Source organism: Labrus mixtus, chromosome 4 (genome assembly GCF_963584025.1).
Source record: "Labrus mixtus chromosome 4, fLabMix1.1, whole genome shotgun sequence".
Classification (NCBI taxonomy): domain Eukaryota; kingdom Metazoa; phylum Chordata; class Actinopteri; order Labriformes; family Labridae; genus Labrus; species Labrus mixtus.
This window is the reverse complement of record NC_083615.1, coordinates 11,104,285-11,122,466: the sequence shown is the minus strand read 5'-3', so window position 1 is coordinate 11,122,466 and position 18,182 is coordinate 11,104,285. Positions and strand designations below refer to the sequence as shown.

The following is an 18,182-nucleotide window of genomic DNA, read 5'->3' as shown; positions in this document are numbered from 1 at the left end:
TTTTTGCACCCTCCCCTGGTTTCAGACTAATATGATCTCATCATTTAATCCCTCAGAGACTTTGACATCCACGCTGTTTTCACAGATCGTAGCTAACACACCTCCGACCACTGAGAAACCGTACTGAACAGTTGACTGCTGTAGCATTCAAACTTGATGACTCAACCTCATACATGTCTGGTAATCACCAAGGTAACAGGTATTCCTAAGCAACAAGAGCATCTTCCTCCTCTCCTCTCACTGTGAAGGCGTGGGTTTCAGACCGCGGGTGTCCTTCAGCTCTGCTTATCCATTCTCACGGTGGTGCCTCCACGTCTGATCGATTCATCGTTAATCTTTCACTCTCTCTGTCTCACCATCTCGGCCCCGTGTCAGCAGGACAGCTGACTCACTCTCTCCTCTCCTCCAGAGGATCCGTCTGTGTGCAGAACTGAGATCTCACAACTATTTTCAGGATGCAGCCTGCCGTCACTGCCCCCACATAACCTCTCGCTGCACATTATGGTTCTGCCGGATGTTGTTTCCCACCAAACAGACATTGATTCAATACTTTAGCATAAGGCGTAATGCTAGATCCCACATACTATTTTACACTATGAATGTCAAAGGTGGATGCTACCTTGTTCTTGAACTTCTTCTTTGTCTTTAGATGGATACATCAGGAATTTAAAAACAAGAAGTAACAATTCAAGCAAGAGAGAGAACACCATATAAGTGTTGCACTTGTTACACCTGCAATGAACAGCTCAGAAAATAATCTAAACTGATGCAGCAGTACCATAGATACTATCTGTTTTACATTGACTGTCACATTAGTCAAGGCTTAAAAAAAATTAGTAAGCAAAAAGTAGGTAACCAATCAGTGTTTGCACATTGTATGTTTAAAGTTCAGATACTTAAGGGGGGGGGGGGGGGGTAAAAGGAGATCTATGTTCAAAATAAACATGTTAAAATACGGGACATCAGGAGGGAGCAACCAGCAAGCTTCTTTTTGGTTAGGAATTCCTTCACTCTACCTACATATCAGAGTCTCTATCAGGAAGGAAAAAGGTAAATAGAAACATTTCCAGTAACTGGGAATTGAATTTGCATTTTCAAAGCTCCCGTCAATCCTACGAATTCCTGAGTGAATCAAATGTTTGAGGATCCCTTTAAGTCACCCTAACTAATAATAGGCTTTAGGCTATTCACTTCAGTTTGAATTTTTTGGCAAACAGCGAAGTCCCAGAGCTTCCAGTTACTCAAGAGATGTAACACTGGACTCAAAAAGCACAAAGAAACTGATTCTGCATCAGTGGTGTAAAGGACTACTTTATCTCATTCTGCATGGTGCTTACTGTGGCCTAGAGAGGCCAAAAAGCAGCAGAGGCCTTCACCGTTTGATCTCTCTAGTGCTTTGAACGCCATCCAGCCCTTCCAACTTGGCAAGAGGCTCTCGACAATTCAGGTATGCCACAAAATGAGCAGCAAAGTTGTGCAGGAATGTGTTGTGTGTTAGGAATGTGTGGTGGATGTGTTGCTGTCGCCACGTGTCCTCTTGACTCCTCTTCACCACATGCATCAATGAAAACAACGGGCTACAGGTATCTATCACTGAAGATGAACTGAACAGTGACTGAGATACACGTGCAGGTCTAGAGATACTGAAGATAAAGAGACTTTCTAAATGAAACATTAATATGAAGAGGTGCAGACCAAAATGGTTAAATCTGTCTTGTTCCTCAGAACATTTTCCATGCAGGTATAGTAGACTTTAGTTTGAATATTTTTTTCCTCATGGATTGCCTGTCTGCAGCCAAGTATTGTTCCTGCAGCAAAAATTGAATTTCCTTCATAGAGATCAGATCACCAGTAACCTTGTAACTGCTGGTCTACATCTAGTTTGGACATAAACAAGATACACAATTCAAAACAAGAAATCAATGCATTCCCCTGCAATAAATGTGTTGCATTATCAGCCAATTGCATCCTGCTGAAAAGTAGGAAAATGTAGGTCTTGAAGAAAAGCATTTGATAAATGTTTCAAATCTGAAATAAAAGCCATAATTTGGTTATGATACAAATGGGATTGCAGCGGTTTGTGCATTTGTCAGTGACAAAGCTGAAACATAGTTTCAATGGTAATTAATAGACACAGAAGGACATAAAAGACTGTGCTTTGTGCAGCAGGGTACAGGCCAAACTAATCTATACAGTCTGAATCGACTGCTGCTGAAATTCCCCACAGGCAGCCGGTGGATACAGGACCACATGCTACGCAGAACTGACTGAACTCCACAGTGGATACACGATGCAGGGCGCACACATACACACACGCTGCAGAAATGCACACACATTTGAAGATGATGGGCTACAAAAGGCTAATGAGCAGGATCCACACATACACCACAATTACAGCCACGTTGGTGCACTAAAATAAACCTGCAGCACCCATCTGTCACTGCATGGAAATCCCTTGCGATAAAACCAGTTGACATGGAATAAAATTTGCATCGGAAAACAGGAGCTGTTCATGACTGGTGGGGCAGCATATTTGCGCATGTGTGCAAAAAAAAACAAACACACAATGCCTTGAGGCAGTGGAAGTCAAGTGACATGGCTGCAGACCCACTAGGACAAGCACATTTCTGTCTCCTGAGTGCAAAAATGAAAAAAAACACACAAGCAAAAACTACAAAACATGCATGCACACTAAGAAAATCATGTTCTCATTCATGTTTTTTTTGCATGCATCATGTGTGTTTTCTGTGGAAAAAAAGGCCATTAGTCTGGTGTTCATGGTGTATTCTGCTCAGAATAGAAACATCTTCCAGCATTTCTCGCACACATAGCTGATGGGTATCTGCTCTATCTTTTTTATTGTGCATTGCACTTTACACTCTCTCTGTATAGTGCACTCATTCTCTGCATTCTGTATTTATACATTCCAATGACGTCAGCCGGCCACAAAGCCTGTTATTGTGGAGGTTACATCCGCCCACACTTAGTTACAGCAAAGCCTCATGAGAAGCCATGTGTATGTATGTATGTATGAATTGTAAATTCAGTCATATGTGTGCACATAGAGAAGCGTCTTTTTCCTTGTTAACCATGCATAAAAAGAGGAGAGGTTTCTACTTGGACTCGAAAATATTAAACTGCAGTTTAAAATATATTTTTTTGGTATATATACCATAATAAAACTAACAAGAATAGACACAACAGCTTACCATGAGATGAAACCTTTTCTTTCTTTAAACAGGCTCAAATCAAATCCCTTTATATTGCTAACAGTATGTGTACATTAAGGCATTGCCGCCTGCAAAGTGTGAGGTGCACTACATTGCCTATTTGTATAGAATTTAAAAGAAAGAGCAAAGCGCTTTATTTATTGTTGCTAGGCAACCATTAAATCACTTTCCAAGGTGGGTGTCAGCGCCTCCTTGATATAATCAGAAATGTCAGTAATTATGAGTACATTACAGACTTTGCTTATCCAGTGAGAATGGGCCGTACCAAACACTGACGATGGGTGTTGAGGGATAAATCCCAATTACCAGAGGTCCCCAGGTTATACTAATCCCGTGCAAATAGGGGTTGTTATGACCAGCTCGTGTAGGCCCTAACATTCAATGGAGGTCCACACAGTCAACTTGCTTCTAAAGTCTAGTTTATTTCAAAACAACACAAAAAATACAAGGGCGGAGGGAAATTAGTCTATGCTGTCCAGAGGAAGAGAGAGCCAGAAAGCTGTGGCAGCCTGGCTTATATGCCCTTCCACTTTCAGGTTTTCTTATTTTTGTATGTTGTCCGTGTGGCGTAAAGCAGTTGTCTTGGGGGGCCATCCGTAGCATTGGCTGAAGGCAATTAGCCTTCCCCTTTGCAAGCGTGCTCTAGGCGCGTAAGTACCCACCGCCAGTACACATATGAAGATTGTAGGGTTGAGCTATTAAGATTTTGGATAGGCAGTTCAGGAGCAGAAGGCGCCTTTTCTTTATCAGCCCTCTCTATGGTTGTGCACTGTGTGTTGCACCACATTTGTTTTTCTTCAAGTGGTGACAGTTTTTCATGTTAAGGTGTCTATTTTTGTTTACAGTATGTCAACCGAACATAAAAACCCTTTGGTTGCCGAGTTTTTGCAACGTGCTTGTCGTAGAACATTGTCTCAATTTGCAAAGGCAGATTTGGTTGATTTAGGTGTGCATTTAGGTTGAAAAAAAGCAAATCCCTAAAAAGGCTGAGTTGAGGGTCATGGCTGAGGAGTTGGCAGTTTCAGTAGGTCTTTTGGAACCTGAGCAGAGTAAGGGTTCTGAGATAAAGTTTCCAGGAGTTATTGAGAAGTTGTCTTTTGAACAGTATATGAAGTTAGAAAGGGAAAAGACTAACTGGGAAAGGGAAAAGTTGCAGTTTCAGCTGGAGCATGAAAAGCTGAGAGTAGAGAAGGCACAGAAAGATAAGGAGGCAGAGGTGAAGGTGGCTTTGGAAAGTGAAAGGTTAAAACTTGAACTGTTAAAGTTGGTAAGAGAGGGGAAAGCTAGTGAAGCTCTCCTGGGCTCTGGTTTGTCAGGGCAGACTGTTGTTGGTTGTGCTGGATTTGATGTTGCTGGTAATCTGCGCCTGTTACCCAAGTTCAATGAGAAGGATCTGCTAAATGTAATATAATACAAATTAGTGAAATGCTGGAAGACGTTTTGGATACGATTCAAGATTTATCTAAATTCTTTATTTTCAAAATCATGGGGCCACATCCATTCAGAGGCCACTTCATCAGGTACAGCAGACAATGAGTTTGTGATCCAAAACTACAGCCAGGCCAAAGATAATAACTTAAACAAATATATATATTTTTGATCGTCACAGTCTGATGGAAATTAATATGGCATCTTTATCATTAATACATGTCTACATACCTCAGGGAACAGATTATGAAAACACCACCACTCACAGGGACAGTAATAATAAACATGAAGTAGAATTCTGACCTTTGACGTTTTCACCCAAAAAGATGAAAAATCACAAGTTTTGTAAAAGTTCAAGTTGAATTCATGTCAGAACTTTGGCAGAAATTGTACTGATGAAGTAGAATAATATATAGATGATAATGTAATATAATAATAATGATGTAGTGTGTGTATAACTACTCATGTAAATCAGGCTTATATATATGACTGCTTTGATTAGATTATGGTAAAAAAAAAAAAAAAAACAGCCTGAAGGAAAAAAACAGAAAGTAAAACGAGATTGCTGTTAAGATTTTTTCTTTGGTCTGTGGTTTGAGACTTGTGTAAATCAGTGTACTTCTTGTGATGAAAGATACAACAGAAAACTCAAAGTACTTGGTCTTTTTCGATTCTCTGATTTTTGGAAATTTTCTAAATCCAAAACAAAACACGCCAACCAGAATTTACATTTTTAGACACTTCAAATCCATTATTACCCCTTAACCTTTTCTGAAGATTTTTTGCTCTGTTGGTGCAGCGTTCTCTAAACTCCCAAAGGGCTTCAGTGATTGAAAATCTCCCTCTCGAGCTTAACGTAACAATAATCCTCCTGAAGAGTAATATAACTTTATTAGTTTTCAGAAGCAGGTTCTAAATCATATCTATTAATTACTGTCAATCAAAGTGAATGTCAACCTTAACGAGGTCTTTATATGTTACATTGCCCTCAAACTACAATAAGCTATTAAATGTATATAGGCCTGACAATATGGAAAAATATTAAATCACATTTGAGGATAATACTCCAAAGTTACCGTCTGAACCATGATCTTCACCTTAACATAACCCAGCACTTTTGATGCTTAATCCAACTAAACCCCACCAAACTACAAACATATTGCTAGGTTTGGGAAAAGATTATGGTTTGTGGGCAGATGTGGCTCAGTTAGTAGAGTTGGTCGCCTCTCAACCAGAAAGTTGGGGGTTCAATCCCCAGCTCATGCAGCTACATGTCCGATGTGTCCTAAGGCAAGACACTTAACCCCAGTTTTGTCAGCAGCGTATGAACGTGTGTGAATGGGATTAGATACTTCTGATGGCTACTTTACATAGCAACCACTGCCATCAGTGTGTCAATGGGTAAGTGTGATATGCGTAAAAGCGCTTTGAGTAGTCAAAAGGCTAGAAAAGTCCTATACAAGCTCAAGTCCATTTACCATTTACCTTTTAAAAAAAAAACATCAGACATTTTGTTTTGTTTTACTTGGGACTTGGAACAGCAACTCCTGGGTGAAATCATCAGCTGCCTTGCTTGACACTATAGCTCTACTGTATATACTATGCCACCTGAGGTTTTCCTAAAGGTTTACAAGCAGAGAGGCCTGAAAACAAACGTGCTCAATACCCCCAAAAACATCCACCAATAAACAAGAGTGTTAGCCTCTTTGTAGCCTGGGAGGTGAGCCCCAGAGCAAGCAGATGAGAAACTAAAAGTGAGTGAGGCAGAAGAAAATCACATTTGATGTACACATGATTGGAGTATAACCAGTAAAGCCCCTATCAGCTACCCGTGCACAGCCCCACTCTATTTCTATAATGAAACAATGTTGTGCATGTTGCACTTCCATGTGAGAAATCAGAAACCATGAGCTTGGCCAGTGAGAAGGAATCACATAAAAAGTAATAGGTTAAAGACACAACATAACCTTGAAACTCAGCTTTACCAATTGAAAACTATGACTCACACATTGTCTGGACCCTTCCAAAATTAATCCAATTAGTTTAGTCAATCCTGACCCTCTTGACACTTTACTTCTCCGCTCATTTTTCTCAGATTTTCCCCCTCTACCTGTTTCGGAGAGCCCTGTGTCGGAGGCGGAGCACACACAAAGCCAGACTCCATTTCTTCTTGGTGGTCAAACTTGAATTTAATTCCATTGGGAAAAGAAAATAGGATAGATTTACGGACGGAAAGAGACCACAGTGTCTCCTGCTCTCTGCTGCAGACTCTAGGACACAGCAGTGGAGGGACCAACCCAGCCTTGAATTCCAGCAGAAGTCATGTGGGACTGTGACACCCACCTGCGAAGGATCCATCTCAAAGCCTGATTGAGTTTTGAGCGTATAAGCATGCATGCACTAATGCAAATACATACTGTAACATAGGCCCGAATGCATATATTGTATACAGACACAAACACAATATCTCACATACAGATCAGAAATACAACACCCACAGCACATTAACACCTCTCCCTCTATATGACTATTTAAACAGACTGGTTACCTAAAATACACTCTGAACACTCTGCAAAGACATCCAATGACAGTTAAGCTTCCAGACAACGCTGCTCCCAAAAAAACTTCATAATATGATTTAAATGTCATCTCATTAGCATGCCTGTGTGTCTGCAGTCTAAGCTTCACATGCTGCTGTTGACAGTGAGTGAGTGAATCTGGAGCCTCTAGTGTGGGGACCATGCGGTAAATAAAGCCAGTTATAAAAAGGTGGATGTAATTTAATTAAATATAAATAATGGTCCAGGGGGCTGACTGACAGTATGACAGTATGATGTAGAAACATTTTTTTTCTTTAATTTTCAATGACAAAAATTCTCAATGTGTTAATAGTTGTCAGTTAAAAGACAACAGGATGACATTTTGTTGTAAAAGAAACCTTCCTAATACACGTACAGGACAAAATCAACAGCGAAAGAACTGTTAATAAACATGAATGAAACCCTAGTGACGTCACCCATTGGAGGCAATTAAAGTCCGCCGATGGCCGCTGTCATATTAATGCTGCCTCAAACAAACTTTCTGTCAACCTTACTCCAACTCTGCGCCCACCTGCGTCTTATTACAAATAACTCTTATCTTTCATAAAATCCAAACTGAGAGAGTTATAAATGTAAAATCCCCCCCCTTGTACAGTTTGTGCGGATAAAGACATATGCTATTCAGATCTAATTTCGTTTTTTGAACCGGACTGAAGACATGTTTGTTTCTGCTGTAAAAATTGCTGTAGGTATTTTGAATGGGTATGTATGTGACTTCCGAGGCTTCTGCAGCCAGCCTCTAGTGAACGCTCAATGAACTGCAGGTTTTTCACTTCAGAATTGGCTTTATTATTCAACACTGCAAGTTCGCCTGGATAAGAAGTACGACTTCGTCTACAGGGGGCATAACGAACGTGCCTTGCAGCTTCATACCGTACATTGTCAGCAATTTTTTACCAACTTTCTAAATGAGTAGTAACAAACGTTTTTGTTGTAGCCACTCAGTGAGTGTACAACACTGTGCTTATGCCTCTTATGTAGACTCTTCCCAGACAGAGGAGAGTATTAATGACATAAAGAGACCATGATGGCCAAACTCAGCCTTGCTGTGTGTGCCAGCAGTAACAGGATGACACACACCACTGTGACATTATTGGTAATACTACTACTCTTTTCATGTGAAACTAGACTCCTGGGTGTGAGCTAGGCGAGCAGACTTGGCATTTTTACAATCTGGAAGTGTTTCAGGGGTCCAGAGCTTGAGAAGCCCCTCCCACCCATGGCTGAACAGCAACAAAAAGCACCCTCGACCATGCAGCAGGAAGACACTTCACTGTTGCACAGTCTTCTCAGACACAACAGATGAATATTGTTCTCAGTTATGCAGCAGACGAGTGACTCAGTCCTACAGGGCATAAGGTGCTGATGAGGGGTTACGTGTGCGAGTATGGACATGTTTATGGGTTTGTTTTTATGCGTGTGTGCGGAGAAAAAAGTGGTACCATTATATGCAACGTGCTATCTTTTTCACACAGATGCATATGCCTCCCCACACAAACAAACACATGCCTCCCCACACACACAAACACAAACAGGCCATTATCATTCCTCTGCTTCAACGCTGCAGCATCAGTAGAGATTAGTCTCCCTGTGACCTAGCATTACCCAGCACACTGCGCAAGTCTGCAGAGAACCATCTATCTTCTCCCTCCATCTTCCCCTCCTCTCCTTTCTCCTTTTTATCTCCGTCTTTCCGAGGCTCCCAAGCTGTCTCCATCGCCTCTCTCTGGAGGTTTTCTGCTGTCCTCTCCTGTTCTCCGCTCTCTATGTCTCTATCTCCGTCTCCCTCTTTCTCTCTCTCTGGCATTCTTCTGTCTGCTTCATCCTCTCTTTCTCAATTCCTCTGTGGATTCATCGCTCTCTCTCTCTCTCTCTCTCTCTCTCTCTCTGTCAGGGTTGTCGCTGTACCAAATCCTCTGCTCCTTCTCCTGAAAAAAAATCTAAAATTCCTCCTCCATCCCTCGCTCTCCTTCCTCCATTTACTTGTTTCTGCTGCGTATAAATTACACAGTGAGTCGACTCCAGAAAGACTAAAACGCTGAAGGCAGAAAGCGGTAAGAATAAAAAATAATAAAAAAAGGGCACAAACTGTATGCTAACAATCCACACGGCAGCTTAAGACATCACACAGGAAGACAGGAGAGCAAAAGGGAATATTTTTCCTCCATCATTTTCTGCAACATCTTATTGCATAATGGGAATACTGTTTATTATTAGCATTGTTACAATTGCTTATTAAAAACCAATGAGCTCCTCCTGCACAGTGGGTGGCTAACAAAATACTAACAGTGTGAGCCACTTTGTGGACCTTGAGTATGATTGTTATTGTAACCTAATAGCAGATGTTTGTGTGAAGGAAAATTAGAGCAGATTATGAATTTATTCCTAACAGCTCCAAACAAATGTTGGTTCATGAAGCAAATGAAGCATGTTGTACACATTCTTAACAAGGTGGATTTGATAACTCTACTACAGTGGCTCCAACTGAGAATAGGACCATCACTATTTATTAGAGTACTGCATGAGATCCAGTTCCAACAGAGGAACAAAAAACCTCGAATGGAACAAACACCAATTGATAAAAGGAGACATAGAGGTAAAATGGCTTGGTTGTTAAGTGAGAATTAAAAAACAGAAGGCGATAGTGAAGGGTTTAAAAGACAGAGAGAGAGAAATAAGTGAGCAATCTGACATAACTGGAGCAGGGTTAAAAGACTGGAATGCTGTAAATGTAAACAAACTGAGTCAACAGGGACTGGGAGTATTGGACACAAACACACAAAGTCCAGAAAAAGAGGATACAAAAAAAAAAAGCTTTTCAAAAAATCTACTGACAAACTACCAACAAGCTGTTTAAGCACATTTTAGCCACGTTCAGTACATTATGGTAATGTTTGTCTTTGTATACCAAAAATGGCCAAGACTGGAATAGCTTTACAACTACAGTATGGATTTTCCAGAACTTTTGGTTTTTTAAAATATTTATTTTGGGGCTTTTTGTGCCTTTAATGGAGAGATAGGACAGTAGAAAGAGTCGGACATCAGGGAGAGAGAGAGAGTAGGGAATGACATGCAGGAAAGGTTGGGATTCAAACCTGGCACACTAACCACCGCGCCACCAGCGCCCCTAGAACTTCCAAAGAGTATCTGTCCTATGGAAAAGGAAGTGCATCGAAGACACCATGAGGTTAAAATGTATGGGTTTGAGTTGCATGCCTTGACAGCCAGCCAATGGCTTGCCATGATTTTGGAACATGTATTGATTTCATCCTGTGAGAAAATTAGGACTGGGGCATCCTGACTTTTTATCTACCACCCTTGTTTCATTTTATACAATACTTTGGGTTAGGGGGGGAAAAAAAGCATTCATAGTATTTTTCATGGGAGCAACTATCTCGCATCATGTCAAATGTCTGTTAATAATTTTGTAATGTTTTTAAAAGCATCACTGCAAAAAGACTGTGCCCAGGACCAAAGAAGGACAAAACAATATTAGCTGATTATTTATAGCAAGTTAAAGGCAGGATATTTATGCGCCTCATCTTAATGTAGAGGCAGAACTGTTGGGTGAAGTCATTTGCTCCTAAGGTGGCATTAGAGGTAACACAAGTGTAACTGGGGGGAAATGGTGTTTATGTGGAACCTTGAAGTTGGCAGGGTGGAACAGCGCTGTTTGTATGCATGTCTAAGTGTGTATGAATGTGAAGCTCCAGCTATGTGTTTACATGCCATGTCCCTCATGCTTCTGCAACGCTGTAACACACACTGGAGCAGCAATATCAGTACAAAGGCTTAATGACGGGGGGAACTTTGCTACAGCGCTATTGTTTTATTGCAATCTTAAAATGGGCTATAGTTCATATCTCTTTACTCTACAGTACATCCACTGATACCACAGCGTGACCTTTGTGTCTACACTTCACTGGCTGAGACCACAATCCTAACTAGGCACAAATACCAGATCAGGTACCTGGGTCTGGATCACGTGACCAACTGCTTGGGGGTATCGATATGGCAGTCGTGTTAGACACACCACTCGTGAGGTGTCTTGTTCCCAACTGCTGCAGGTTTGACTCGGTGATTCTTATTACTGATTAACCACACAGGATTTCACCGCGCGGGGTGGAAATTCACAGTGTTTTCTGTGGGGAAGTGCGAGGAAGTTGTGCTACGTAGACAGGTTAAACTTGTTTGCTGAGCTTGAAAGATTTCAGAGCAGTTTTGACAACACTTACACCCACATCCAGTTATATTTACTATTAATACATAATTGAGGAACACAAAAGGGTATCATGCACGAGGAGATTCTTATTCCTCTGTCCTAACGGAGAATAGTGGTCCAAAAAAGGAGAAAAAAGGAGGTAAAAGAGAAAGAACAGGCACTCATCGGTTTCTTTCCAGACATAGGAGGGGGGCTGGTGGGGATAATGGAGGCTGAAAAGCCAGACAGGCAGGGCAAGCTGGCTAGTTAGCTAGCTAGCTCCCTGCCACGCTTCATTAGCTATTGTCATGTCGCTGCATGGCTGGGGCTGCTCGTGTCTGTGTGTGCGCTTGTGTGTGTCTGTAGCCAAGTAGGTCGGACCAGAGAAGATGGTGGAGGCCGTGTAGGCCAGTTGAAGCTGCATAAACACAATGTGTGCGTGAATGTGAAAGCTGCCATGGCCCGTTCTTGCAAAGATGGATGTGATGTTGCGCTGCAGAATTGGTCTGGCTCACACAGGCACATGCAGCATTAACAGAGCACACAAAGACTCATCTCCTGCTCTTTCTGCACACATTTTCTCCTCCCTTTTATCTTTTGCCAACGTTTAATCTCTTTCCATTCTGTCCTGGCTCTTTTATAAGGAAAAACACAACGTTCCTGTTGTCACATTGTTAATGTGTGTATGTGCTGGTCTCCTTAAAAAGTAGTGAGCTGAATTCAGGCAACAACTAGAAAATATCGTCATAACACACATGCAGTTTTTTTCTTGATAAATAATTAAATCAAACCAAAAAGAACGAATCAAAATGTCCAACAGCCCAGAAGTACATATTCAACTACTTCATCATATCATTCTCAACCCCAAGAATATTTAATTTACCATCACATTCATTCATCACACACCATGACGAACAAATCATCAAATTTGAGAAGCTGAAACAACCTTTTGTTTGGCCTCTTTACTTGAAAATGGCTGAAATCATTCTATCACTTTTTAAAAACATCAACAAATTGCTTTTCATTCAATCGACCATGCAGTTCATAGATTGTCTGACACAGCTCTAAATTGAGTATGTCATGGTTCTGGACTGTTGATCAGAGAAAATGATCAAATACAAGAAATACCTTTAGGCTCTTCAGATCACTTACATTATGTTTTGACACTTATAGAGCAAGCATTTTGCAAACTGATCAAGAAAAACATCGTCATAGTAATCAATGAAAATATTGCTCAGCTTCATGGATATGAAGGAGAAAAGGTTAGAAAAGGCATGGAGGAAATTGCTTTGTACTTTACATCAATCTTTAGATTCAACTAGTGTCAAGCAGATGAGAGAAGATAAGATGGAAACTTTAAGAATCTCTTTTTTGTGATGCTACATTTTGTGTTTAGCTGTCGGTCTTATTCTGCCTCCCACTTTCCCTCACACCTGTCCTATTTCCTTCCTCTTTTTCCCCACTCACCCCTCTCTGCGAAGGTTGGCAGTTTCAGTAATCACGGTAAAAATCATGCATCATCCAATCACACTTACAAGGTGCAGATGCACACTACCACCCACTGAAACACAAGCACACACACGCACACTCACAGGACCGCTCAGATCATGCATATGGATCATATGCTAATTTAAGACAGTGCTTCCACCTGCCTTCTTTAATCTGCTTCATGCACACTTTGAAGTGGACATCATACCGTCAAAAGCTTGCCTAAGAACTACACTTTCTAAAAAACAGACCCCAAAAATTGACAATCAGCTTCAAAGGCGGTGAAGTTACCCAACAATAACCTCTCAGCCTGTCTTTAACTCGCTGCAAGAACTGCGAGAAAGCCTTTCAAACAATGCCGCTCAACTCTTGACTTTTGGGTGTTTATTTGTTCAACTTTCCTTTAATCCTTAAAGAAAGTGTCTTCAAAGGACATAAGTAAGCCCTCCGCCCAACAGCGTTGGTTATGACCTGAACTGACGAGCCATCACACCGCGGAAAGAAGATTTAAGCTGCTGCTGATGTCAAAACACTAACATATCCTTACACACACACACACACACTCCTTCCCCTCCATCCATCTCCATATCCACCATGCCTCCAGTGCCAAGTTACACAATTGGGTCGTCTTCCTAACTCAAGTGCTCCAAGAGGGATTTGTCACCGTGCTGCCTCTTGCTCTTTTCAGGCCCAACTCCATCCATCCTTTTGGTTTCGCACATAAATTATCCTACCTATCCTGCCTTGATGTTGACAAACATGTTACTGCACATCCCAAATGAATCACCACAGTGTGTGTTTGTGTGCATGTTTGTGTAGGGTGCCTGGGGCCCAGATGCTGCTGTAGACAGAAAAAACTTCCACGGAGTCCATACACAAATATAAACAACAAATACAACTAAAGAATATGTCCAATATCTGAATAATTTCACAATGCTTTTTGTGCATCAATTATTATCACAAAGTTAGTAGGATAAACATTATGGTTATTAGGAAGGCAACAGACTGTTATGCATATTATCTTTATTAGGGATGTTCCTAGTGGCTATTTTCTCTGTTGATTAAACATAAATTTTAATTCAGACCATAGTTAGATGGTCTAAAGGTAAGAAAACAGTAAAAAAATTGGCACATTTATTGAATGCTAACATGCTAGCACCACCTGCCTATGGTTCTAATTGCAGGTTAACATCCACATGCCTGTGCCGTTACTCAATTTGATCTTCTTCTCTTTTAGTCGCCTGCGCACATTCATTATCAATACGTACATTTTCAAGTAGTAAATCAGTAAAGGTCAGATTATCACGAGAAAAAAAAAATCTAAATAGCATACAAAAAAATCTCATAGCAGCTTGTTTTTCAACAAATTCTGTGAACTACTATCTTTACCGGCAGTCCAATAAGTTTATATACGTGATGGAATAAAATACTGTACTTGCATCTTTATAGGGTTCATCATCATCCCTTGCTATATCAGTCTGTTTCTAGAGTTGCCAACTTGTAAATATCTATAGAATAAGGGTGCACTTTTATTCTATGTAAGCAAGATGTTTGAAATCTGTATGTATCCAGTTTGAACCCAGTTGTCAATGTTAATCTCACAGAGCTGCACATTCCCCTCTAATCCTCTGTGTCCAGTTCAGCTAGAACTCAGATCAAGCTTGACGCACAAAGGTATTAGCAGTTCTGATAGTGTTATTAGGTATTTGTAAAATAACGCAGAGCATTAAAAATCAATTACCTCAAGACTAGTTGTACTTAATCCCCTGTTAAGCTATTCTAGTTGACCTCAGATGGCGACCAATAGGCAGTTGCATGCTTTGTTGCCGTTGTCATTTGAGATGTTGCAGCCGTTACAGGTGGCAGCATTGTGTGCCTGAGTGTAGCTCTTTGTTGCTACCTGCCATGCAACAAGGGACCGCATCAGTCTTAATTACAGTCAGACCACTTTGACCCAAACAATGGAGAAGGGGGAAAACTAGCCAAGTGTTGAAATGCACAAACTTCGGCACACCATGCCTGCAAGATGATGCTCTTTATACGCTTGTGCTCGAGGATGCCTTTTTTCATGTTCAGATGCGCCACATATCAGTGCATTTACCCCCAAAAGGCCTTTGTGCACCATGTGTACCCACTGCCACTTCCTTTTCCTCAAAATTAAACTTCACTTCATTTCCATCCAAATCCGCCACTGTTGACGCTGCTCTCCTCTGTGCCCAACTGTCCATGTAATAATGCTTGATATTGTTAGTGCCCATTTACGGCTGCCTATCTGTGTGCCCACCGCGCTGTGTTTCGAGTGTGCCAGTCTGGGGCCTGGCGCTAGCTTGTGTGGATGGCAGCAGCTCTGCCTGATCGTACTTGGCACAGCATCAGTGGCTACCTGAGTCATCCAGTCTGCCTGCTCCTCACCCTCCAGCACCCGTCAAATCGAGCTCTTTCCGCATTTGCACACTGGAAAAAGGAATGTGGGCACACTGAAAACAGATATGAATGGATATGGGTTCTTAAAGCGTGCAGGAAAGCGGTTCGGACACACCACGTCACGACTTTTGACGTCTTGATTCGCTGCTTGAAACAAAAATGGAACTACCAACAACAGAGTCCCTTGTTGATTTGTTTTTAAGAAAAATAAATTACAGCTCACCTTTTTTAATTGACCAAGTATCAACTGAAGTCACTCTTAGACCAAAACAACAACAACAACAACAGGCATTTGCTAAATAAGGAACATCAAAGAAACGCTAAAAGAAAAAAAAGCTCACTTTGATGTTGTAAATCTAAATGGGGGTCTCTTATTAAGCATAAGCGACAAATGATAAAAGAGGTCATCTGTACTGAATAAGCAAGGTTAGGATAACTCTGAACAATGGCTAGCTCAGATACATGTGCTCTAAATGTATTGTGAAATATTCTGTAAAGGTATTTCAAAATGATGTATGTATGTCTTTGTCTGCATGTTTTTTTTTTTTTCAATTAGCCACAGATATCCATGTGTCTGGTAATCCCTTGTGACATTGCTTTTCATGCTTCACATCAATAAATGATGTTTCACACCATATCCAAATGACTTCTAGCTGGTGAAAATGTTATAAAACTGCTGGGGTGTGCAGGTTGGGAGTTTTGAGGCATTCAGAGGTGCCATTGCTCAGTAATGCTATGCACTGAGGTGCGTCATGTGGCGAGCTGTTGTCTTGCATCGCTGCTGAGATGCTGCTGCTGCTGCTGCTGCTGCTGTTGGTGCTGCTAATGTTGACATGTGTTGACACTCTTGCTGTGTAAGCTGTGTGCTCCAATGCCATAAAGAGACAGTGTGTGAGTCTGTGTGTGTGTGTGTGTGTGTGTGTGTGTGTGTGTGTGTGTGTGTGTGTGTGTGTGTGTGTGTGTGTTTTGTTGTCATAGGGGATGTTGCAGCTTCAGAAGGCAATGGCAGCAGCAGCTTCAGTGTATGACGGAGATTGTTTTTGAGATGAGCTTCAAGTGAGGGTTCGGTATTTGCTGCATATGTTTAAAAGACTGTAAAGCAGGATGTTCTGTTCTTTTGCACCGTGCAACAATGAACAAATGCGTTGTTTTTTCCCCTCTCCATGCTACAGTCAAACTGCTGTGACCCAGACAATAGAAGAAACGAGCATAGGAACCTCAGACAGAAGGAGAAACTCAAAGAGGAGAGGATACAAAACATGGAGGAGCTGAGGGGGTTGGTGGTAGGAGAGGAGGAGGAATATAAAATAAGAGATGGAAAAGATGGACATGCAGACATACGCAGACATAATGGGATGAAGAGATAGAGAAGGAGAGAGGGAAGGAGGTGTTACCTTTCAGGGGACGAGGATTTCTCCGAGTTCACGGACATGAGCGGTGCCTGTTAGCCGCTCGCTGGCCGAGGGACCACAGGAGACGGCGAAATAGAACAGAATGCTGCTTTCTCTCTGTTTTTTATATTCTCTCCCTATCTCTCTCTGCTGTGTGTCTTGTGTAAAGGAGAGGAGAGGGTTACTGCCTCATCCCCTCCTCCTCCTCCTTCTTCTCCTCCTCGTCCTTTTCCCTCCTCCTCCTCTTCCTCCTCTCTGTCTCTCTTGTCCTCTTGCTCGGAGGAGAAGAAAGGATGGAGGACAAGCTTCAAAAAGGGGGAAAAAAAGAGCAGCAACTGTGCACTGCACAATCTGGCTGGATGTGTGATAGCAAGAGCAGCAATGTCAGTCAGACGCCCCTCCTCATGCCCCTTCCTCCTTCCTCCCTCCCTTCCTTCCTTCCTTCCTTCTCCTCTTTCACCTTGCCACTCTTTCACTGTCCCTGCTTTCACTGAAACTCCTTTTTTTTTGTTTTCCTCTTCCTCCTCTTTGTGTCCTTCCTCTCTGGTGTCGCTGGTTGAACGTGGAGATGAAATGAATACACAAGCTCTGGATCCACAGTGTGTGTGTGTCTGTCTCTCGTCCCTCTATCCCTCCCTTCCTGCTCTCTCTGTCTAGCTGGCTCTATCAGGCCTTCTGCAGCTCTGCACAACAACAGAGCCCAGAGCGAGCTGGAACGTTCCACTTTCAGCACATGCAGAGGGGTGTCAGCTTGTCACAGCAACAGTAAAATGTATATCTTTCTCCTTGAGGTGCACTCGCCTCCCCCCCTTTCCCCTCTGAATAGGCCTGCCTCTCTCTACCTCACTCTCTCTCTCTCTCTCTCTCTCTCTCTCTCTCTCTCCCAATTGCCTTATTACGACATCCTGTATCTCAGGGCAACGCCGCACAGATCTGCCTTGCACTCTCCCCCTCTTTTCTTCTCCATCTACATCCTCCCCCCTTTTCTTTCTTTCCAATCCCCCATTTCCACCTCTGTGTTTTCTGGATGCTGGGCAATGTTAATGTACAATTTTATATTGAGTCCCGCCCCGTCTCTATTTTCTCTGCATCTCTCTAGGCAGATGGGTCTGCTTCTACATGAGTGAACAGCTCACAGAGAGGTAGCCAGAGGGTGTTCCATGATGGGGGTCTGTCTTTATCTCTCAATCTGACCTCAATAATGGTGTGTGGGTATGTGGATGTATGTGTGTGCATTTATACGTATGGGTGTGTGTATGTATGAAAATGCACAGCAGGGGTTGAAAGGGGGCATCCTGAGGTTAAAGAGACTAGTCAACAATGGAGATGGCATGAGGAACAAATACTGTACAAGTGTTTACAGTATCTACAAGTCAATAATTGTTTTTAGTTAGTCTGCTAAGTGAATTGTAGAATTGTA

The 18,182-nt window shown here is 41.9% G+C and overlaps 1 protein-coding gene across 7 annotated transcripts in view; it reads right to left on the bottom strand.

Moving 5' to 3' along the window:
• srpk2 (SRSF protein kinase 2) overlaps nucleotides 1-18,182 on the bottom strand; it is a 75,659-nt gene that overhangs the window by 37,485 nt on the left and 19,992 nt on the right. For 2 of the 7 annotated variants that reach the window (XM_061035844.1, XM_061035839.1), the window contains exon 1: nucleotides 6,769-6,920. The exons of 2 other annotated variants lie outside the window; for them this stretch is intronic. In XM_061035844.1, the coding sequence (XP_060891827.1) occupies nucleotides 6,769-6,857 (89 nt within the window). In that variant the 5' untranslated portion in view covers nucleotides 6,858-6,920. Of the gene's footprint in view, nucleotides 1-6,768; nucleotides 6,921-16,765; nucleotides 17,447-18,182 lie in introns of those variants that run through there. 3 more of the 7 variants (XM_061035838.1, XM_061035837.1, XM_061035842.1) reach the window with 2 other exon arrangements.